Here is a 25,269-nt window from a genome sequence, read left to right on the forward strand (position 1 = left end):
TATTTCTATTTATCTTCTAAGTAACCTTAATTTAAAGTTAATGGTATACTGAAAGAATCGTTTTTTCTTTTTAAAAAAAAAAAAAAAAAAAGAAGGGAAAAAAACTTTTTTCAGATGACTATATTTTTTTATATTGCATCCTGTAGGTGATCGAATGCAATCTGCGAGCGTCACGCTCCTTCCCTTTTGTATCCAAAACAATTGGTGTCGACTTTATCAACGTGGCAACCAAAGTGATGGTGGGAGAGCCTTTGGATGAGGCCAGCCTTCCCTCGCTCGAGAAACCCATCATTCCCGTGCACTACGTCGGAATCAAAGTAAGAAGGAAAACTGAAATGAGCTTACAGCTGGGAAATGCACGACTGGCTTTCTTTGAATGTTTTTGTTTGTTATTTTGATGTTTTTCAGGGTACAGAGAGAATGGATTGGATTATAGACAAAATGAGTTTTAAAAAAAGAAAGCGTAAGTGAGGAAGCACAATTGCAACTCTCTGTAAGTCTTTGTGTCCAAGCATGAAGAATGGAAAAGCAATGTAGGCTATAACAGCTTACTAACCTCTCATAGTTGGTCGAATTAATTGATAGTATTAATAAATTTTAATAAAGTACTGATAGTAAAATGGTGTTAGGACCAGAGATGGGCCGATTACTTTTTTTCAAGTAATGAGTAAACTAAGGGATTACTATTTTAAAAGAGTAATTAGAATACTGTTACTTTCCCGTAAGCATGCTGCATTACTGCGTTACTAAACCGTGATTTTGTTTGTGAGTGTCTCATGACAATGACGTACGAGCGTGCGACGTCCGTGGTAGCAACAGACGTGTGTAGCTCAATAATGTATAATATGGAGAGCGGGAGAGAGTACGACCATTCAGTGTTTAAAGCTATATTTAATTGTTATCAGCTCTATTCACTGCTGTCTTCCTTTTTCTTCACTCCCAGAAGGTTAACTCTTCTTCTTTTTTTTTCACTGGCTAGCCTCACTCATTACGTTCGTTTAAACAGAATCAGAAACGCCACTTGCAGTGGGAGCGACTGGAGTCAGGTGGGGCCCCCTTAGGGATGTGTGGTCTCTCTGATTGTCATTGCAAACTTTTCCATTGCTGTAGTGTAAAGTTTGCCTCTGTCCAAGGAGGTCTACAAAATTGACCACCTGGGATACCAGGCTTGCAAGGTTTTGACATATACTGTTGCTATTGTTGAGCAGCCCAAGTAGCCCTGTGATTCAACCCACAGGGGGCCACAGAGTAGCTCCTGTGATCAGCCAAAATGTCCCCCAAGTGCCTGCCCTAAATTCTCCTTTGGTCATCAGCTGTCAATGCGAAGAGTCAGGTGACCCTGTTTTCAGCCCTTCTGCTTTTTGTAGTGTTTTTTTTTTCCCCTCCAGTCTGGCAGTACTCAGGGCTCTCTTCAGTGTGCCCATGGAACCCTGTGCTCAGCCCATTTTGCTGCCAGTGGGCACAAATGCTGCCAACGCACTTGTGTAATTGTGTGTTCAGTGTCATTCTGTGCAGGAAAAAATGGAATCGCTGAGCAGACAAAGGAACCGCTTTTATTTTTCATTATTTCAGCCCATGCCCATTAGAGTCTGTACACACTAATGTAATAGAAATTTAACCATGGTTCCATTATGCACTTGCATGAAATTCTTCAGATGTCACTTTTGTGTTTATGTGTGTACATTAAAGCAGTCGCCTGACACTTCAGGCCAAAAACATGTTGTTAGCTCTCTGGCTTGAGAAATTACACAGATAGTCATTGTTAACACTCTAAAGTGCAACAAATGAATTAAAAATGATTTAGTTCTTCTGAATTTCATTCTATTTGCACACTGAAAGCCTCTTTAAATTGAGTAGCAACAGTATTTGTGCTGTGGTGTTATAAAATGCAGCTGTTTATTTGGAGATCAAGCTTAACACCAGCTTTCTTTTCTTTTTCTTTTTTTTTCCCCCTTTTTTTTGCACTTAATAATCCTGACTTTTGGGTTTTAGGGCCATAAGAAAATAGTATCCATTCATTCTTTCTCTACTGCTTATCCATTCAGGGTTGCAGGGGGGGCTGGAGCCTATCCCAGCTGTCTTAGGGCAAGAGGCAGGGTACACCCTGGACAGGTTGCCAATCTGTCGCAGGGTTAACACATAGACACAGACAACTATTCTCACTTACATTCACCTATCACCATTAACTGCATGCCACTAACTGCATGTCTTTGGACTGTGCGAGGGAGCCGGAGTACCCAGAGATAACCCACACAAACATGGGAGAACATGCAAACTCCACACAGAAAGACCCCGGCCTGATGGTGGAATCGAACTCAGGACCTTCTTGCTGTGAGGCAACAGTGCTGAGAGAAACCAGTGTTTTTAACATTACAAGGTATAATCTTGTAACATCTTGATAATTTTAAGGTAAAGTTTAATCCTGAAAAACAAATATGAAGCCAAGAGGCACATCTCATTTTCCCTTCAAAGTATGAAATAGCACATGCATTATGAACAAACAGTATAATTTGATAGAGTATAGTATATTGCATATTTTTGGCTGTCTCAGAAATCTCAAAAACACCAGTTTGGACAAATGGAGGTGAAGCTTCTCTGTTTTGCAAATGGGCAGGGCAATCCAATGATACTGTGGTAGTTCTGTCTATTTCTCCTCGCTGTCACTGAGCTTCAGGTTGCACTATTTCACAGATCTCTCTAGCGGTCTCCTATAACCCCTGTAGTTTGCATCAGACCACAAACACAATGGTGACTTTAAAGGGAACAAGTGTTTTGTGTGAAAGAGTCATTTACCTTTCCTTAAAAATACCTAATTGCCATATCCTTATCCTGTATGGTTTGTAAATGAGTTCGTGTTTAGAGCCTTACATGTATGGTATTGTTATACGTACTGCAGGCTGCACTAATACAGCTTGCGTTGGCTCACATAACAAAGACAACAATTACTCCTTCATCGTTATACCTAGGCACGATGAGGAGAATAGTACCTGGCTTTCTCATACCAACTGGGAGGCTTACTTCTTAGACTGGGTATGAGAGCGTTTATGTGTCACCAGCTGTTCAAAAGCTATTTTTTCTGAAGTAATTTCTCTCACTAATTACAACAGAGCTGCTGTAACAATGGTTGTAGTTTGAAACCAATCACGCAGGCATAATCCCCAACTCTTCCCCACCACCTAAAGTTTTCAATTTCCAGTCTGCGCAGTGGTAAAGAATATTAATCAGAGCTCTGAATTCTCCACGCACCAGGCTTAGACTTCCAGAGTTTACTTGGAGAATATGACACAGGCTTCATACCCCCTGACTGATATGGGACTTCTTTGAAACCTTGCCTCGGTGCATTTGAGTTGTTTTAACAAAGCAGAGCTAATTTTCTTTTTTTGCCCTGTTAAACATGTTTCTTCCACAACATCAAACCCGACTGCAGACAGAGTGTGATTGTGGAGAAAAAAAAAACCATTATCCAGCAAAAGTGCCCTAAAGTGTGTTTGATCAGTATATTCCCTCTCACCACCTGTATCATCACAAGACACATGTTATTACCATCAGAGAGACCACTGTCATTTATCTGTCTTATTCCCTCTCAAGCTTTAGTCTTGCAGCCCGTTTTCTCTCTGAAGGCCCCTCGTTTTCTCTCTGAAGGCCCCTCATTTGAAGCAATGTTTCTTTATTTTTTTTTTTCTTTTCACTAACAAGTCCCTATTGCGTCATTTCTGTCTCCATATACAAACTCATAGGAATAACACCACATTTGTATTTATGATACCAGGAGGAGAAAGAGCATGAAAACAACATTTGAGCAGGATATGATGGTTTGGTGTCGCTCCCCAGTTCAAAGCCATTTAGTGAAGAAATGTAAGTTCCAGCTGCTACATGCTTTGTCCCCTGACCATGGGGAATTACTGCATTATGGTAACTTCTAAGACAAATTCTTGTGAGCTTAACGACCCAGGAGAAAAATATACACTTGAAACAGCCTGCTGGACTTACACTTTTCTTAAACACTTAAATATGAGGTCATGTTAGTAACACTCATGATACTGGCACCAAAGCATGTGGCACAGGTATATCTGCCAGTTGGTGTTTGGTTACTTTTATGTAATTTTTAAACACTCCAATATTGCTCCTGCTTTTTAAAGTGCTTGCTGACCTGTGCAAACTGCTCCAAAATATTTCATATTTTTAGGTACATGCAGGTACCAGAATTTTGGGGCCACATATACGCTTTACTCTACTCCTCTTATCATGCATGACTAGTCCATACTGTTAAAAATGTACAAAAATGATTATGGTTTGTTGTGGAGACTGCTTGAAGGAGTGGCCAATCTTAAAGTCCTGGCCAGTTAATAGAATCTCAGAAAGGTCACTTTACTAGGGACACTTTGCTAGTATTGGGTTGGACCCCATTTTTGCCTTCATTACTGCCTTAAGTCTTCATGGCATAAAATTATCAAGTTGCTGAAAACATTTCTCAGAGATTTTGGACCATGCTCTCATGATGCCATTCCACAGTCGCTATTGATTTGTCAATTGCACATCCAAGACACACATCTCCTATTCCCTCGTAGCCCGAAGGTGCTCCCTTGGATTGGATCCCAGTCTGAGATGATTTGTGACATTAGTGTGTTATTCTGCTGGAAACTGAAGATCTGTACAACGTGGTCATAAAGGAGTGTGCATGGCCAGGATTAGTACTCACGTAGGCTCTGCTATTTAAATGATGCTCAGTAGGGAACTAAGGGCCCCAAAGTGTGCTAAGAAAACAAGGTTCAAGGTTTGGCATGTTGTGCGTTTAGAGATGTCTTCTGTGCAGTATGGCCATTGTCCTCTGATTCCTGGCTTCTCTAGGCGACAATAACTAGTTGAACTGCTGCTCATTGGACATTTTTTCTTATTTTGAACCATTCGGCTGCGTGCGAAAATGCCAGTACATTGCAAAATTCTAAAATACTCAGACCAGCCTGTGAGACACCAAAAACCATTCCATAGTTTTTTTTACTGTTCTGATGCTTAAACTTCAGCAGGTTGTCTTGAGTACGTCTACATGCCTAAATACATTAAGATGGTAACATAATTATGAATAAGGATTTATGTTAACAAGCAATTGAACAGATGTACTTAATAATAAGGTGATCTGCGAGGGCAGATTTTTATTTTATTTTATTTTTTTAATTGATTTCCTTGAGAATTCTGGTCAGCTTTCTGGGTGGGGGGATAAATAGTTCTTCTTTTTCATCTTCTTCCACATGCTAATTTTTTTTCAACATGAGAGCGACCCAATGTAGCCTGAACTTAGCAGAAACTTGTTTGTTTGTTGTGTTTTTTTTTTTTGTTTTTTTTTAAGTCTTGCATGCCACAGAGACGCACAGCAGCTACCCTTCTGATTTTGGCAGATTTCTTTTATTTTTTTTCTGTGTGAGTGTAAGAAAAATCTTGCCAAAACAGATTTTTTTTTTCTTCCATTCTTTAAAAAGAAAAAAGAAGAACTTATAATGGTTTCTAGTTTGCCCAATTATATGCTTCCAAGCTTTTCAACTAAAACCGGTTCTCAAATTAGAAGTGTGCTTTGCTGTTCCCCCTGCTGGTGGCGTGATTTTATGAAAAAGAAAAAAAGAACATTTTAGACTGTGCAGCTTTTGACAGTTGTGTTGCCTTTATTCACACATGTGTATAAATATCAACTACTGGTTGGAGAACCACAGGAATAATATTAACTGGGGTTTATTGGTAGTGATGATCAGTCAGAGCACCTTCCAGCAAGCTTTACCACTGAGGTGGCAAATGCAGCATAACAGAGACATCCTGCACCATACAGTCATGTTAGAAAATTAGGACACCCCATTAAATAATTGGCTCTTTCTAAAGAAATGTTCACATATCAATGTCCAATCATGTTTTCATGTATTACTGGGAAAGAAAGTGACTTAATTGCAATTAAACAACAATAATTAAAAACATTTTACACATAAAAAAAAAAAGAGATGAACAAAAATTTGTATTTTAATGGAGGAAAAGGTTAGGACACCCTACCCCCTAATAACTAGTGTTGCCCCCTTTGGCTGACATAAATTCAGTGAGATGCCTTTTGTAGCTTTTTACCAGTCTTTGACAATGATCAGAAGAAAGTTTTCCCCACTCCTCAATGTAGAATTCTTTCTGCTGTGAGATGTTTGAGGGTTTTCTTGCATGTACAGCCTGTTTCAAGTCACCCCACAGCATCTCAATTAATATCAGGGCTTTGATTTGGCCATTCCAGGACTCTGGATTTGCTGGTATGCTTTGGGTCATTGTCATGTTGCAGTGTCCAGTTCCACTTCGGCTTTAATTTTTTAAGAGATGGTTTCACATGTTCTATAAGCACCCCCCAATACACAGTCAGATGCATGATGGATTCTATTATGGGGAGCTGCAGGTGCTATTGCAACAAAGTATCCCCAAACTAGGTTGCTGCCACCTCCATGCTCTTAGAGAGCAAAGGTTTCCTCCTTGCACACCTACCATGAAAGTCAAACTTGTGTAGTCTCTTTCTGATAGCCATGCACTTTCACATCGACAGTAGCCAGAGCCTGCTGTAGTTCCTGTGATGACATTTTAGGATTTTTGTGCATCTTGCGCTCTGCTCTGGGGGTGAATATGCTTGGACGGCCAGCCCTGGGTATGGTGGCAGTTGTTTTGAATGTCTTACACTTGTAAACAGTTGTCTGGATGGTGGAATGGCTGATGTCAAATTCTTTTGAGATCTTTTTGAATGCCTTACCAAACTCATAAGTGGCCACAATCTTCTTTCTGAGGGCATCAGACAGCTCTTTAGATCTCACCATGGCGCTCACTTCAACACTTCAACAGTCAGGAGCACACCAAACTAAATCTGAGGTTTAAATAGGGCAAGGCTCCTTTAAAATGCTGGTTAATGATGTACTGATCATGTGCACCTGATGTGATACACCGGTGGGATAACATGTGGGGGTGTCCTAATTTATTCCTCACCAGAAATTGCATTCTTTTTAAATTGCATTTCACATAAAGTTTTAAAAAGTATTTTCTTATTTTTTAATTGTTTAATTATATTATTTGAATCCCTCAGTATCATCAAAATTTATATTAAATATCCATATGTCCAAATATAAAGGTCATCACCATGAAGATGAAACTTTTACTGTGTTACAGCTGTTCTAATGATAAAGGGCACCGAGGAACACTTGGGTTCACACCAGCAACAATTAAGTTCTCTAGGATCCAATACTATATAACTTGGCACTGCCCATTAATGGTATTGACACCACCCCAGTTATCTACTTACAACACAATCCTCAGAGGGCCTACACCTAGTTGGCAGTGAGTGTGCAGCTTTACCAAGAACACTATCGAGGCACTATTTGTTTCCTAGAATCCTTACAGCCATGCAACCAACTAGCATGAGCCAGCTAAAAACTTCAAAATTGCCACATAATTGCGTTTGTAATAGAAAAAGCACTTTACTCAGAATGGCAGTCGTTCTACTTCTTCTTAGAATGAAGATGCCGTCAACTTTCAGAAAACTGTCTTCACTATTCGTATTTGTTAAAATGTCTTCCAAGAATCCTGAATCTGCCAAGTTCCTGAGTTCCATTTATCTGTGAGTATAAAGACATTCATACAAGTGGTTTTTTCCGGTAAAGCAGACAACAAAAACAACAACAGCAATGTTACATGAAAATGTCTTGCTAGATTCATGTCCTTCTCCACTGGAGCTCAGCTGGTGCCCGAAGATAACACGATTCATGTTGTGGACACTCACAGTTCTACTCTGTTTCGAGTGGCAGGTGGTAGGATGTTGAGATTGGAAAAGCTGGAATATTGTAACAGTCATACAATCCCACACACTCAATTGCATTTGAAGAATAAGCAATTATAGGCCAAACTGGGCAGCCTTTTTAAGAACTCTGTTTATGAAGGCTTGTCTTCTCGTATCTCGTGACGGCTAAATCTTCACAGATGTCGGTGAGTGCATTTTTTTTTTTAAACACGTCCCTGTGTTTCCCCTTTTGTTTGCGCCTACATTATATTTCCATTTTCATTTCTTCTTCTTAGTGTTAATGATTTAGAATTGGATGATGTTGCTTGGGTTTTTACAGTTTTGTGGCTGGTAAAATTGGTACTTCATTTGACTCGCAAATGGACAGTTTTACTCGGAAACCTTCAAATGTGTCTTTGTCAGTCTTTCTGAATTTATATCTGTTTTTGTCTCCGTCATTAAAACTTCCCTCATTGTTGTTCGTTCTCAATACATGGCCCTCTCTCCATTTCATTTTCTTTCTTCTTTACATTCTGCCATTTTATCTCTGCATACTTCCCTGCCTTTCTCTGACTCTTTGAACAAAGGCACGATAAAGATGCTGGTCCCTTGTCTGCATTCCCCTCTCTTCGTCCCTTCTTACATTAGTATGCTAACATTACATTCACTGATTAGATAGCTCGCTTCAAGGATGAATCCCCCACCCCCCAAGTGGCCCTTGCCTGTGTGTGTGTGTGTGTGTGTGTGGACAGACAATGCCACAACCCTATTCGTGGTGGTCTGCAGTTTGAGAAGCATCACTACTTTTCACTTTTTTTCTCTTTCATGTTGTCCACGGCAGTAGTCGTAGCAGTTCTCTCTTGTATTATACCATGCCTCCTCTTCTCATTTCTGTAGAAAGAATTGTTTTTTGGGGGGGAAAAACCCATTGGTATTAATTTGACACTCTATTTATCAGTATTTGTTTATGGACTACAGAAAAGAAAACGCAAACAGCTGTTGCGTGGTTTAGCTGTTACTCCTAATGACAAGCTTTCCTCCGCCTGTAGGTGGCAGCATCATGAAATCTCTGAAATGGTTTCAGTAGATTGTAACCATAATGCATGATACTGACCAATAATGTTAAAGAATATTCTTAATTGACTGCCACTTTCTTTGTAGTTTTTTTCCTGCTCTTTGGAAACCATTTTTTAAACTTCAGTTAAAGATTTTATTTATTTATTTTTGGAAACGTATCCCACAAACCTAATATTAATCTTCTAGCTTTTTAGACCTGTAAACTGGAGTCTCTTCAAAAAAACAAGTGACAGAGCTTTAGTATTAGCTCACATTTGGTGACATTTCATTTTTTTTTTTTTTTTTTTTTCACAATCTTGTCAAAATAAACTTCTTGCTCTTTTCGATCTTTTTACCAGGCACCCATGTTCTCCTGGCCACGACTGAGAGATGCAGATCCTGTGCTTCGCTGTGAGATGGCTTCCACTGGAGAAGTAGGTCCCTTGCAAATATACAACTCAATAATGTTATACATATATGTAATTTCTTTATTATTCTGTCTCAATTGTAGAATCAGTTCAAAGACATTCTCATGTTTCTCCTTTTTTTTTTTTTTTTTTTTTTTTTTTGTGTTCTGATGCAGGTAGCTTGTTTTGGACCAAACATTTACTCGGCCTTCCTGAAAGCTATGCTGTCCACAGGCTTTAAGTTGCCTCAGAAGGGCATCCTGATTGGGATTCAGGTAAGGCTACAACTATTATGCTTTTACTTCTTTCCGTTTCTGTTTCCTTTAGGTGCTCCCCTACAAGACATCAAATGACAAGTGTTTCAGGCTATGGGGTTCATGCAGGTCTAACTACTCTCACTGACCTATAAACTACAGGGAGTGCAGAATTATTAGGCAAATGAGTATTTTGTCCACATCATCCTCTTCATGCATGTTGTCTTACTCCAAGCTGTATAGGCTCGAAAGCCTACTACCAATTAAGCATATTAGGTGATGTGCATCTCTGTAATGAGAAGGGGTGTGGTCTAATGACATCAACACCCTATATCAGGTGTGCATAATTATTAGGCAACGTCCTTTCCTTTGGCAAAATGGGTCAAAAGAAGGACTTGACAGGCTCAGAAAAGTCAAAAATAGTGAGATATCTTGCAGAGGGATGCAGCAGTCTCAAAATTGCAAAGCTTCTGAAGCGTGATCATCGAACAATCAAGCGTTTCATTCAAAATAGTCAACAGGGTCGCAAGAAGCGTGTGGAAAAACCAAGGCGCAAAATAACTGCCCATGAACTGAGAAAAGTCAAGCGTGCAGCTGCCAAGATGCCACTTGCCACCAGTTTGGCCATATTTCAGAGCTGCAACATCACTGGAGTGCCCAAAAGCACAAGGTGTGCAATACTCAGAGACATGGCCAAGGTAAGAAAGGCTGAAAGACGACCACCACTGAACAAGACACACAAGCTGAAACGTCAAGACTGGGCCAAGAAATATCTCAAGACTGATTTTTCTAAGGTTTTATGGACTGATGAAATGAGAGTGAGTCTTGATGGGCCAGATGGATGGGCCCGTGGCTGGATTGGTAAAGGGCAGAGAGCTCCAGTCCGACTCAGACGCCAGCAAGGTGGAGGTGGAGTACTGGTTTGGGCTGGTATCATCAAAGATGAGCTTGTGGGGCCTTTTCGGGTTGAGGATGGAGTCAAGCTCAACTCCCAGTCCTACTGCCAGTTTCTGGAAGACACCTTCTTCAAGCAGTGGTACAGGAAGAAGTCTGCATCCTTCAAGAAAAACATGATTTTCATGCAGGACAATGCTCCATCACACGCGTCCAAGTACTCCACAGCGTGGCTGGCAAGAAAGGGTATAAAAGAAGAAAAACTAATGACATGGCCTCCTTGTTCACCTGATCTGAACCCCATTGAGAACCTGTGGTCCATCATCAAATGTGAGATTTACAAGGAGGGAAAACAGTACACCTCTCTGAACAGTGTCTGGGAGGCTGTGGTTGCTGCTGCACGCAATGTTGATGGTGAACAGATCAAAACACTGACAGAATCCATGGATGGCAGGCTTTTGAGTGTCCTTGCAAAGAAAGGTGGCTATATTGGTCGCTGATTTGTTTTTGTTTTGTTTTTGAATGTCAGAAATGTATATTTGTGAATGTGGAGATGTTATATTGGTGTCACTGGTAAAAATAAATAATTGAAATGGGTATATATTTGTTTTTTGTTAAGTTGCCTAATAATTATGCACAGTAATAGTCACCTGCACACACAGAAATCCCCCTAAAATAGCTAAAACTAAAAACTACTTCCAAAAACATTCACCTTTGATATTAATGAGTTTTTTGGGTTCATTGAGAACATGGTTGTTGTTCAATAATAAAATTATTCCTCAAAAATACAACTTGCCTAATAATTCTGCACTCCCTGTATGACCAACTCTGGCAGTCTGGGAATGACCCAGTAAGGCTGCAATACATGTTATGGAAATGATAAAAGTTCTTAGTTGTAGAACTGATGCTTTTTTACATAAATGACTAAGAACTACCACTGACAGAAGAGTCACATTAGTTAAGGAGAAAACTGTTTACATACTTATCAGAATGCTATGTCAGAATGAAAAACTTGCTGCAACACACAGAAGCTTTTCCAATCTGCAGTCACAGAAAAGAACAAAATGTTAAGCTGGACTGTTTTCTGCCACTGCATTACATGATTTTTAGTAATTAAGTCTTGCTGCTACCCAGTTGCCAAACTGCGAGTTCACTAATGCAGCTTTAACAAAGCACTCACAGCACCAGCTGTGTAATTGGTGCTCTTGGGGAACAGGTCCACTTCAAGGCAAGTGCCTGGGGTCATATACAGACTATAACGTGGCTGACAAACAGCAGCAATTTTGGCTTACGGATCCAGAGAATGCAGACACATGGAACTACAAAAAACAAAAAAACTTAGTTGTAGGGGAGTTTAAAATGGTCTTTTTGATTGAGCAATCTTTGTGAATAAGTCTGCTGGAGGGTGGGGTAAACATCTGAGTTTCACACAGAGTTCTGAAATGATGTACTCATATTAGGCTCATTTCTGTGATGCTGATATGAGTTTTTTAATGGATATTCTGCTGACAGTGTACACATTGGACTCTTGGTTTCTGCCTATCACAGTTTTTTGGCAGAAAAGTTCCTAAACCCAACCAGCTGCAGTAGAGGAGGCAGGGGATGGGAGGGTTCAGTGCTTCATTACAATTTAATACTGTGCTCTTCTCATGCAGCATGATCAATCCTCCATATTGAAGCTAATCACCTATTGCGCAGTAACACAAGAACAATATATCCACTAAAATGCCAGAGATGGCAACAGAGATAAAAGATCACACGTTTATTTTTTTCTTTCAGCATGACTATAACATATAATAGTCATATAATGTAATTGTAATCATCCAAGGAAAACTTAACTTAACTTAACTTAACTTATGACATTGTGAAAAGATGACATGGGCTCCCGTATTTCAGTACGAAAGCTTTTTATTCGGTGTTGCGGAAAATAACTGCTCTAGCCAAATTTCTAATTTGAACCAGCAATGTCTCTGATTGGTGAGAAAGCGGAGTGAGCGTGGAACTTCAGAAATTGCATGAGCGGAAAGAAGCACTATACCATATACATAACTAGGCTATACTTCACTGCAAAGTGTTTTCCAAATTATTATTCTAAAATACTACAATAATGAAAAGTATTACATTTAAAAAGGTAGAAGTGGTACTTTCAATAAACAAAGGGCTTAGTAGTTCTGTCACTGTTCAAAGTAAATATGTACAAAATCTTGTACCATTTTGTTTTTAATTTTTGTTACTTATTTTATTCCATGTTCAAACATTTAATGATTCACCTTGTAGCTGATTGACTTAGTTCAAGGCTTCAAACTTTTATATTAAAAAAATTCTGAAATGTTAGGAATATTTTTGGAAAATTCCCTTCTGGAACCAAGGCCCTAAAAAAGGTATGCAGTCACTGTTGCACTCTTCACATTAGCTTAATTTAATCTCTGTAGCTTTACCTCAGGACCAGCAGCTTGCAGCTTCTCTGACTTGTAGCACACTGGCAAAAACCCTTTAGGGTTCTATTTCTATTGTAATTCCTTTGGTTACTCGTATAATGTTGTCTGATGGATAACTAAGTGACAGTTATAAACACAATCTAACTAAACAAACACACAAAGACTTGTACTTGTGCCAAGGCTCACAGTGCAGGCTGGAAAGAGTAAGTGAACAGATGAAATTGGAAGTGAGGTGCCCCTCCCTATAAAGAAGCACATACGTCTGGTTACTGACAAGGTTTGCTGTTCTCATGCTGTGATCGATGCTGGAGCTGAAAATGGTCTAGTAAAAGCTTCTCTAAAGACCTGGATGAATCCACAACAAGATAAAAATCAGAGCCGAGTTGTTTTGGGATGGTTGTTCTCCCTAGAAGTCGTTGTCCTGCAAAGACCACACCAAGAGCACAATAAGCAGTCCTGAAAGATGTGCAAAAATATCTACAAAATACAGAATTAAATGGGTTGTGTACTCACACTGAGCACGCATACCAATTTTTCATATAGTGGACAGTCTTTAATATACAAAAACACTGAATAAGAATGGTGTTAATCAGTGAAAGAACACCACAAAGGAAATCCCTATTGGGTTAAAAAAAAAAAAGGGGAAACTTCTAAGGTTCAGAAAAGAAACTAGATACTTATAAGAAATGCCCAAAGGAGACGTAAGTTAACTTAATGGAAAAAATCCACAAAGGGAAAAAAGGCAATGCACAGCACCATCAAAGCCTCTTTCTAACCACAGTGATGCTTTGCTACATTAGGCTTGAAAACTTTACTACCAGCGTGTACACACTGAATTCCAAATTGTATCAAGAAACTACAGAAAAAAAGGACCAAAATCTTACAAAATGTTGAGTGAAATGATAAACAAAGGCACTCCAAAAGCACACACCAATTACCACTAGAAGAAAGCTCTTCAACTAAGACGATGCAGAAATGTTAAACGTTTGTGTGAGATACGGTACAAGATTCTTTAGCAGATACAGAAAATGTCTGAGGTCATTCCTGCTAATGGATGTTCCACAGGTTGCTCAATTGAGGCGTTTACTTTTTCCAGCATGTACTGTGAGGCATACTCATTTTTTGTTTTTATTTTTTTCCCAATAAAGGTTTAAACATTTTGAATAATTAATCCGTAAACCCTGACAATACCGATGGTTTTCAAAAATGTTTTCTTGCAACCCTACACAAACTCTACAAAGTTCTTTGATCTGGTTTTGTATTGGAAATATGTATGTAGGTCTGAAAATATTATAACCGCTGTCTGCTGCTCTGTGTTACGGCAGATCATTTTACAAATTGTTTGTCTAGAAATGGATTGCTTAGCTATCAAATGTCTTCAGCATTTCAGTATTTTTGCAGGATCTACAAAAGTAAAGATCTTTGTTTACTTTGTCTTAACAGACAAAAACTAAACAGTTGTGTTCAAGATACTCTTTCTTTAAGGCTGTTTAAACAAGTTTTTATTGAAAATTAGATTAATCACTCAGACTACTTATATTAACAATAACTGTTGGTAAAGTTTGTTATTTTACTTTTCTCTTATTTTCCTAACCTGTCTTTCCCTCATTTTTAGCTGTATGTCAGATTTGCCCATCTAAGTACAGACTTGCGTGTTATATAAGGCTTAATGTAGTTACATGACAAATATCAAACCATATCACAATGCTTTTGATGAGACAGCAGTGACTTCAGCAGGCGCATTGTTTACTAAGCTGAAGAGCACCCAGTGTGAGCATAATCAGGAGCAAACACTCTGAAAGTGCTGAAAACTCTTCAGTGTGCTTGGTAGAATCTATTAAGTGGGTCATTTGAAGTTGATCTCCAACAAAATAAATGCTTTACAAAGTGTTGTTGTTTTTTTTTTTTTTTTTTGTTTTGTTTTTTTTTTATCCTTTTTTTTTCTTTTTTTTTAACGTCAGCTTGTTTCATGGAAAAAAAGACAATAATTGAAATTCTTTTCTACTTAAATAATAGATTTTTTTTTTTTTTAAGTGCACAGCATTGTCTGTACCGAATGTCCATGAGTTACATAAAACAGACTTGAGCAACACACAAGAATGAATGTGTACTACATAACAAAACTGACATCATGTAAACTGCATGTACGGTTGAACATGCTTATAATCCTCTGACACAACAGTCTTAACTACCACAGTTACAATCAAACGAGCATCTGCGGACAACAAGAGTAACCCTTTTAATACTTAACTGAATACCTCGTTTCAGGGCTGATTTGTGTTTTCCTTTTATAGCTCTAGAAGATGTAACCTTGACGTCATTTTTAGCATCAGTGGTGTCAGACTGTTCCAAGATTGGCACAATATGACCTACCCTCCATTGACCTGAAGGAAAAAGAACACCTAGTTACAATCACATCCTTAAGATCGGAGCAGTTTGGTCTATTTAAACGACTGAAATTTAGATTTTCCGTACGAATGTAGTTGTCCTGCTCATACCTTGTTTTATAGATTATTATAGATTCGCATTATCAAGGGTTCTGAATTTAGAAGGATACCTCAAGAAATATGTATTGTTTTTATGCAGTCAGTGTCTGTTGTCATAGCAAACACATGTACTCTCTGAGAAATCTTCCATTGGTTGACTGTTGCCAAAAGACAGATGGCAAAGTCATCCCACCAGAGTGAGGAAGTAAATAGACTGTCACACTTTAAAAGAAAAAAACAAAACTGCTCCTTAGCTTGCCTCAGTTATCATATTCCTTATCAGAGGATCTGTTGTTTAGATTTCTGTTGTCTAGATATTGCAATGCTGGCTTTTTCTTTTCTTTTTTTAACTTCAAATTGACTGATATAACACACCTACCTACCAAACGAGAATGTCATTATGTTGTCTTAATTTGGAACAACCCTTTATTGCCTTTGTAAATGTTTAATGGATTGGGGGGGGGAAATGTGGGTATTCCAAAGGGATGACAATATTTGTATTATTGTTGAATATTTATATAGTCAGAATTGGGCATATAAAAATTCAATTTACAAGTTGTGCCTTTTGTAACAGCTTTTCTGTAGGGAAGTATCATGAATACACAGCGTGATTTTGATTTGAAAGGGAAAGTGAGACAGAAAAGAAGAACAAACCTTCAATGATACAGTGCTGAATTTGTCTCATACAGTATCTGTCAACCATTACGGATCAACAGAGAAATCTGCATGAAAGCGCTCCCTCTGTTTGTTGTTTATGATGTTCTTATGTCATTTAGTTTTTCAAATATCCGTCTGCTTCCCTCCCTTCCAGCATTCGTTCCGACCCAGTTTCCTGGCTACAGCAAACCAGTTGAAAGAGGAAGGCTTCAAGGTGACTGCTATTTCAAACATAAGAGACGAGACGTGTTATTGAAAATGTGAAATATTTTCCTTTTTGTGATTTTCGGTCATTGAAAATCAGAAATGGCTTCCTTTTTATGATCTTCGGTTAATGAAGCTCTTCTGATTCCCGCTCTTTAGATTTACTGAAAAGAACTAAGAATTTCTTTCCTCCTTTCCTTCAGTATTTTTACATTCTGTATGCGTTTGTAACGCTGCATTATATTGCTCTTCTAGCTCTATGCTACTGAAGCCACCTCCGCTTGGTTGTGTGCCAATGACGTTCCTGCCATTCCAGTAGCCTGGCCCACTGGGATGGGTGGAGACAACAGCTTGCCCAGTATTAAGAGGTGAGTAAATGTTCATTTAGATTACTAAATTGATGTTAAACCCTTCTGGCACATTTATTGAAGTGGCTCATGTGAAACTTTGGCCTTTAAACTTTGAAGCCAAGCTTGTGGTTTTCAGAGGAAGTGTTTAAGCATTAAATGAATTGTAACATATTAGATTAAAAACAAGATGTCTAATCAGCATAGTATGCTGCCTTAAGATCTAAAGCCTCTTCATTATCGTTGTAAGATGTGAAAAGATCAAAGAAGACTCTGAAGTCCAGAGTCATTACATTGACCAGTATAAGACTTGAATAGGGAGAATGATGAAATTATTTATAAGGGTAACATAAAGTTAAAGCAGTTATGGGCAATAATAAAGTACAAAAATTGAACAAATATTTTGCACAACTTCCATAAATGGCACTGCTACTCTTCCACTTTTTGATGGATTTAAACTTGATTATATTTAGTATACTTTATACTTTGTTACGGTCCTATAGCGTGTCTCCTAAGTTGATTTTGGTTGGTCGACACTAATGACTTGTCATTAAATTATCATTTTCTCGTGTACTACTGCTCCACTTTCCAGACACACAGCACACTGTAAAATACTGACACTGAAGTCTGGTCACAGAGAGAAACTATCACAACCAAAGAAAATCAAAAATAGCACAAATTAGGTAGGTAGTGATATATTTTGCTGTTGGCCACACCTGTGAAACAATGTAGGGAAACTTGCAGTGGAAGCTTAATTAGAGTTGCAAAACTTTGAACATTATAGATTGCATTCTTTAATAGCATTTCACTTTCTTGGTATCTTAACCAGGACATGTCTGGTGACGAATTGCTGTACATTGTTTTAACATTGGTCTGTTTTTTTATTGAATTGCTCAGTTGCCAGTAGTACAACCTGTTAAGAAAGTTCTACATAGAGAGAATTATTGTAGCACAGTAGCCATGACTGTAACTGTGTTCAGGTAACGATTCCACAAACGGGTAATGATCATGCCACAATGAAGCCATCTGGACCATATGAAGTCAGCTTGTGAAAAAGAGGGTACAAAAAATGTAATAAGCCTAGACCAACACTAACAAACACATACAGATGTACACAACACTATTTGGCATCATCTGTGCAAGGTGGCATAGAGGCCAATTCTTTATAGAAGGAAAAAAACTCACAACCTTTGTTGTCACTGTCTGTCACCAGTGTTGCCAACTTAGCGACTTTGTCGCTATATTTAGCGAGTTTTCAGACGTGAAAGCGCGTATCGCTTTTACTCTCAACAAGCAGCGGGTGCTGTAACGCAGTCAATTCTTCTTTTACTCTTTTACTCTTATGTTGTTTTGTGGATCACAAGGTTTTAAACTACTTATAAACACACACACAAAGTAACTCCACCAGAGTGCCTATTTCGGGTCACTTTTGCCGGTCCAAGCCCGGGTAAAGGAGCAGGGTTGGAATTGTGACATTAAAAAAAACAATAATTGCTAAAAGAAATTTAATTTGTAGTTCTAAATAAACTCTAAATGCATTTAGGACGTTTTTTACTCACTTTGTCTCTTCCACGACGTTATTTCTCTCTCCAACAACATAGGTTACAATTAGATTAGCATGACCAATTATGCAAATTAGGCGATGACGTCATGTAGCGACTTCTAGCGACTTTTAGGACAACCAATAGCGATTTTCCTTACTGAGGAGTTGGCAACACTGGTCTGTCACACACTTTCAATTAGAATTCAGCCTTTTTTCTATGCAGTCTGTCGAAGGCCTTCAGTTGAAAATGTAAAAAGAGACTGGGGCTGTGTGTGTGTGTGTGTGTGTGTGTGGGGGAGACAGAAAATTTGGTCTGATCTTTGTTTATGTTGGAAGTATACAAACACAATTTGCTTATTTGGTCATAATTATAATATTTGTTTGGTTTTGAGGGTTTTTTTTTTTTTGTCTTTTCTGAACATTCTTGTCCAACATTTGGATTATTGGCAGGAAAAATCTAACACTTGGATTTAATAACTGGCGGGACATCCTTTTGCAGCAGTAACCTCAAATAAGTGTGTTCAGTAGCTTCACATCAGGCCTGTAATGCTCTCAGAAGGTATTTTAGACAATTTTTTTTTTTTTTTTTTTCAGCGCTCCTATATCTCGGCCACATTGTTAAGATTTCTTGAGTGAACAACTGACTTGAGCTCCATAACATTTCTAGACTCAAGGTCTGGGCTTTGTCTGGCCAATGTGCAAATTCAGCGTCTCTTTCTTTTCACAGTGTATTTACGTTTATGTTTAAAGTCCTTTTTTTTTCTGCGGCATCACCAATTTCTACAACAGCTTCAGCTAGTGGAGAAGCCACTCTGATATTATCCTGTAAAATGCTCTTGAGCTGTCTAGCAGGAGCCGAGCAACCCCAAATCCTCTTTCCACTGTGTTTGACTTTTGGGTGAATGATTTCATTTTGGCAGCAGCCCTCTTTTACACTATGGTTAACTTGCATACAGTACAGAAAGCTCAATCACTGAAAAATATTCCTGTATTGATTCCTCTTCATCTCCACCTTTTTGTCTCTGATTCTTGTTTTAAGTTGTTAAAAATATTGTATTATAGTTGGGTGACCATTCCCACAGAGTAGACTCTGCTAAATTGTCTTTACATCCACCTGTAAACTGATGACTGAGACTTTCTTCATCAACTGTTCCAGCTTCATACAAGTCGGCAATTACAACAGCAAATACAACTTTGAGATCTTAGATCTTCCCACAACTTCAAGCTGATTTTATTGATGATTGGGCTTTATGTTTGCAAGTTTGTAACTCAGCTTTTGCTGATGATTATAATTTTAGCTGTAATTTTCTACTTGCATTATGAGTATTTCAGTTGTGTGATCAATGTGGACTTGTGTTTGTGTTTGAGTATTTGTTAAACTATGGTTTTATCAATCAAGAGCTGATATAATGATTATCTGAAGCAGACTGATCAGGTGGGCAGGAGAAAATGCCATTGTCAGCAACATGGTCAAACCTGATTTTAGTTATGTCATTTTTTTTAAATTTTTTTCTTCATAGCTCTCTTTGTTCTTTCTGTTCTTTTCCTAGTTGTAAAGTATCCAAGTCATTTCAACTTGCTGCATCTCTGTATAATTGTCTTCATCCTTCACTGATTCCTTTTTTTGTCTGTCTGTTTTGCTTAGTACCTGCCCTGACTTTACATTCTAAGGGCTGCTAGAAAACGAAAATGGGTATTTCCATAAAGCTCGTCAGCAGCTGGAAGCTCTACAACTTCCTGGCACCTCAAATAATCAGACTGTGGACAATTCAAACTCAAACTTGAATCATCTTCAACTCTTGTTTCTTGACTCTCCCCCCACACTCTAGGTCCTTGATTTCCAAATCAAATCAGAATTTACTTTTATTTGAAAGGGGGATTTTTGGACCAGTGAGCAACACTCTAGTTCTTTTTTTCTTTTCTTTACCCCAAGTAAGAAGCTTCTCACATCTCTGATTTAGGAGTGGCTTAATATTAAGAATGTGACGGTTGTAGCTCCTTTCCTGAAAACATCTGTTCATGGTGGCTTGTGATACACTGACACCGATTGTGAAACCCAAGTTCTTGAATCAACTGGTCACTGGTTGCTTGTGCACCTTCCCAGCAACACTTCCCTGTTCCAGTGAACTCTCCAATCTGTGGACTTTCTGTGGCTTAATCCTCCTTGTTGAAGGTTTCATTTGTCTTCCCAGTGACTGTTTCCATGTGCAAGACTGAACTAGACTGTAAATATCATTTCTTAATGTTTGAATAGTAATTTAATCAAATTTAAAATTTAATATTCTAATAATCTGAGATTAATTATTGATTTTAGTCCTCTATAATCCATAACCAAAGTTAAAACACAAAATGAATGAAATATTTCATTTTACATAAAAATAGGTTAAAATCTTTTCTGAATTAAATTATAAAAAAATTTCATAATATTCTTATATGTAGCACCTCAGAATCTTAACATTAATATCTTAAGAGTTAATACAAAGGAGTTAACTCATGACACACTCACTCTCACACACATCAGTTGTGGGTGTAGAAATATTTGCTGCATTTTCCAAGGAAACTTTGGCACATAAGGTTCAGGGGCTCAAACCTTCAACCCTACAGATAGTCGAGTCTGCTCCACCACCTGAGCTGCATCCACCCCATCACATTTTGTTTGAGTCAAAGTTTACACTGTGTTTTGGGTTTAAATTTAATGATTTCTTTTAATTTTTTTTGCATGTTGTGTTTTTTTTTTTTTTTTTTTTTTATATAGACTGATCAGTGAGGGTCATATCGACCTGGTGGTCAACTTGCCCAATAACAATACTCGACACGTGAAGGATAACTTCCTCATCCGCAGAATGGCCATTGACCATGGAGTCCCACTCATTACCAATTTTCAGGTCAGTACTATGCTGTCAACTAAAACTGGTGGTTTTATTTACAATCTGACTCACTGTGACAACTGACGGACTTCTGTTTCATTTTTTTTCCTTTCTGCATTAGGTGGTAAAGCTATTTGCTGAGGCTATCCACTATGCAGCTCAGCTGGACACTACAAGTCTATTCCACTACCGACAGAAAGAAAGCCAACAAAGAGGGTCTGGCCAGCAGGGTTAGAATTTCCTCTCCAGTCCTGTTGCCAAACAGCAATATTAAGTGAGAGCAATATTTTGTACTATTGTCTTATAACACTTGGAGCCAAGCTTTCCACATTAATGGGGAAATAAGCCCATTTTAAATAAACCAGAATTCTCCTAAAGTCAGGGCTTTTACAATAATTAAACTCTGCCTTTCCCAAAAGGTCAAACGAGTGTTGTACTGGATTAGGATAAACATCAGCCATCGAGTTTCTTCATAACCTGGCAATCCAAAAACTGTTAATATTAATAGCTAGCAAGCTAAAAAGCATTATAGAACTAATTACTAATAATTAAAGCCCTTTCGTTGGAGCGCAAAACCAATTCTAAAGGGTGACTTATAAAGGGGTACCAGAGAAGGTAATTACACTGGATTTTCAATTATGTAAATCCCTAAGGAGAGTTTATGTTCTTTTGTTGTTTCATTTATGGCTCTCGCTGGATGTAATGAAATGAAAATTTTCAATTTCTCAGCTCCCCTCAGTAAATTTTAATGCTACTGGCTTGGCCAAAAGACTTTACTAATTTGCTCTTGTTGAGGCATTTTATTGTAGTTTGGATGGTGCTAAAGATGTACTGTATGTAAAGCATGTACTATATCCATAACTTTCAACATAAGTGTAGATAAACAAACTGAAATAATAGACTTTCCCCCATTTTGGTAAGAAATCACTGTTATTTTCAAGGGCATCGGTCTGGAACACAAACTTTGAAGTTTGAAGAAGATGGCAACCTCTCTGTTTATATATTTGGCTCGATCTCTGTATATACCATATGTTTCAAATTCAGTCTGCATGTGAACCTGCTGTGCATTTTAATGCATCAAAGTGAAAACGCATTCAACCAGACGTTGTTGAAATAATAGTCTCATATTTTGTTACTTGCTTTTGGTAATAGTTGTTTTAACAATCAGTGAAACACAATAAAGACTTATTTCACATAATGGATGCTCTTTGTGTTGGTGTTTTTCAGTGCGCTTGTGATGGTCGTGCATTAAAATGACTGTCACTCTAACATCAGCGTAGATGCTTTTAAGAGCCCCGTCGGACACAGACACACACAAATTAATTTGGCACTAAAACGTCAAATTGAGAAAGACTAACAATGGCGACAGTTAATTCTCAGGCCAGTTGTTAGCTTGTGATCAGATCATCTAAGTCATATTTACTGCCAATGTGTATGACGTAAAAGCAAAAATCCCAACTTTATAACAAGGCTTGATATCTGTGGCACTGTACACTACATGTTAAATTTGTTTAATACTATTATATGTGTTAATACAGTTCTTACATGGACAATTAAGACCAATTAAGATGATTTTTAATGTCAGAATGTGATGTACAAGTTTGGATTTATTTGGGATTTTCTTTCATCCACACAGGCTCAAAATTAGACATGCATACATGAAGTGATGCTGAAGCGCGCTGGTTTAGCTCAGTTGGATATGCAGTCGACCATATGCCACACTGCTGAGAGTGGCCGGCCCGGGTTCCAGTGTGACTCGTGGCCCTTTGCTGCATTTCTCCCCCTCTCTGTCACCCTCAGATGAGAATAAGTTGGTTAGGAAGGATGACCACAATAAAATGAATTTTACAATACGTTGGCATCCTCTCAATCCATCCAATCAAGAAAGACGCCCCTGCTCCAGAATAAATACACAAGCTCAATGGAAATTTACAGCTGTCCACACAGACAAGCTAAATGTCTTCTGAAAAGAAAAGTTTTACTGTCATATAAGAGAAAGATTGAAGTATTTGCCCACAAAGTGTGTTTGAAGGAGTAAAGGTGAGACTTTCAAACCTAAAAACACTGTACAACATAGCCATGGATTCATTATGCTCTGCATTGTTTTTCCACCTGTTGACTGATAATATTGCACAAAGTGGATGGGATAATCAAAAAGTAGTAGTACCTCCAAATTCTTCAACTTCACCTCATGTCAACAGCTAGATGGTTGAAACTTGGACATAATTGGGTGTTATGCCAAAAACGTGATGATGGCTACCAAAACATTTGGTCAAGATGGAAGTTGTTAAACATTTAACCAAATATTAGTGGGGGGTGTATGCATATAATTGAACCTTTTATGTTTAATTTTGACTCAATGTGCAATTTTAAATGAGAAGAAAATGCAATTCTTGTCATTAAAGATGTATGCTGAAAAAGTCATTGCACCCTGGAATAAGAATAGTTATAAATAATAAGTGATAAATAATAAACAAATTATTAAAACCCCCAAATTATCATGGCATTCATGCCATGAGGAGTGTATGCAAACTTTTGATCACAGCTGTGAGTTGGAGTGTAACTATTTCAGTGAAGTAAGGAACAACAAAAGGTTTAGTGCAGTTCATCATCCCTGCAGAAAAGCTTAGGGAAGGAGCTTTGTGATGGTCTTTTCTCTTGTAAAAATAAAACGCAATTTAAAAAAAGTATAAATCTTTCTTTAGTGTCAACTTTCCTAAATGGGTTTTCTTGTGCCGTATTGTTCATTGTGCAGTGCCAAGCCATAATGTGCTCATTATTACCCCTTGAGACTGGTGGGGAAAAATCACTGACGGGTACATGAAGGTGGATGAGAACTGCATTTGTACTGTGTGTTTATGTTCTCCTTAAGGGCCACAAGGTATAACAGTTATAATAAACACCTTCAAACTTTTTTCCTCCACTTTCACAGGAGAGAAAATATTGCAAATATAGACTAATGTATTTGTAAATGTATGAATAGCTGCCACACCTGCATTTACCACCTATTGAGACCCACCAGGTTTTCTTCCACACAAGAGCACAGCTGAACACAGAGGTAACCTGCACATCAAGTCCAAAAGACTCACACAATAATGCTATTATAGGGCCTACACACTTGGACTATGCAGTTATTTTTTATTTGGTACCCCTATAGCTCAACCTCTTAAGCCCCAACGCCCCCTGATACGGGGGCAAAAGGCAGGAGATCAGTTAGGCTTGGGGCTTAAGAGGTTAACTGCTACAGATTTCGTCTCTAGATTAAACTCTCTAAAGACTGCTAATATTGATCTGCTACATATTCTTCCTCCCGCAGTTTGACCCACACAGTTTTTTTTTTTTCTCCTGTGCCTCTGCTTCTATAGGTGACTAAAATACCTCACCATTTTTCTTTAAGTACCATTCTGTTCATCTGCCTACAGCACTGTAATATCCACAAATAAGCAAACACTTTAAGAATTGTATTCATAAATGCAGCCTGGGGCATATTGTGTTTGTTTATAGTGCAGTTGTAAAATGTCCCATAGCTGGCAGTCAGTAGAGAGAGTATGGGAAAAATGCACAACCAAATTTGTCCATTAGAAGAAGAAAAAAAAAGTGTTTATTTGTTTTTGTTTTTTTTACTGCTGATGGAGAAGCACATCTGGGGTTTAACATATGCTTTACAGTGTCACCCTATGCTGAACATTTGGTTTAGTGCAATGTCAGGGCTATAGTTTTACTTTTATTTGCTTTGGTGTGGGAGAGAAAAGGTGAAATGGGGAGAATATGTTTTTGACTCTCGGGGGTAAAAACAGCAAAAACAAAAACCCCAACGACACTTGGGTCTCACATAAAAAAATACCTCGGTCTTTATAAGCAAAATCTTAATACTGATTCAGCTGAGCTAATACTACCTTAGCAGCCCAGAGCCATCAGAGTCATGAATCACTGCAGGTACAGTATCCAAGCAACAGGACTGTGCGTGGTGCTCATTGCTGACAATAACTTCCACACAGACCCCTGTGTCTTCAGGAGTATTTCACCAAATCCTGCTTTGATTAAAATATAGTGTTGTTAAATTTAACCTCACTCTGTTATTTGAAACCTGGATGTTTTGTGTTGGGTCTGCTGACTCTGAATCATCCACGAGCGTATCAAGGTGTTAGTTTCTATATGTGGCCAAGTGCTTCCTTGAGTGCACAAAATGAAAGAAAAGACAGCAAATGAAGACCATAAACAAAAATGTTCTTTGCAAGGTTAAAACTTAGATTTAAGTTTCATGAAGGTTGTATTTTTCCACTTTACAAACTGAGAGAAAATATTTTCCAGCCAGATTTTGAAACTTCTATTTTTCTAATTA

The 25,269-nt window shown here is 38.2% G+C and overlaps 1 protein-coding gene across 1 annotated transcript in view; it reads left to right on the forward strand.

The window, feature by feature from the left end:
* cps1 (carbamoyl-phosphate synthase 1, mitochondrial) overlaps positions 1-22,125 on the forward strand; it is a 62,155-nt gene extending 40,030 nt beyond the window's left edge. Inside the window, exons 32-38 of the mRNA XM_084908152.1 lie at positions 147-317; positions 9,190-9,264; positions 9,414-9,512; positions 16,121-16,180; positions 16,426-16,538; positions 20,816-20,945; positions 21,049-22,125. Coding sequence (XP_084764278.1) covers positions 147-317; positions 9,190-9,264; positions 9,414-9,512; positions 16,121-16,180; positions 16,426-16,538; positions 20,816-20,945; positions 21,049-21,162 — 762 coding nt within the window. The 3' untranslated portion in view covers positions 21,163-22,125. The remainder of the gene's footprint in view (positions 1-146; positions 318-9,189; positions 9,265-9,413; positions 9,513-16,120; positions 16,181-16,425; positions 16,539-20,815; positions 20,946-21,048) is intronic.
* Positions 22,126-25,269: the final 3,144 nt, after the last annotated feature.

Source organism: Perissodus microlepis, chromosome 16 (assembly GCF_051167445.1).
Source record: "Perissodus microlepis isolate ML-2025 ecotype Zambia chromosome 16, ASM5116744v1, whole genome shotgun sequence".
In the NCBI taxonomy this organism is placed as follows: domain Eukaryota; kingdom Metazoa; phylum Chordata; class Actinopteri; order Cichliformes; family Cichlidae; genus Perissodus; species Perissodus microlepis.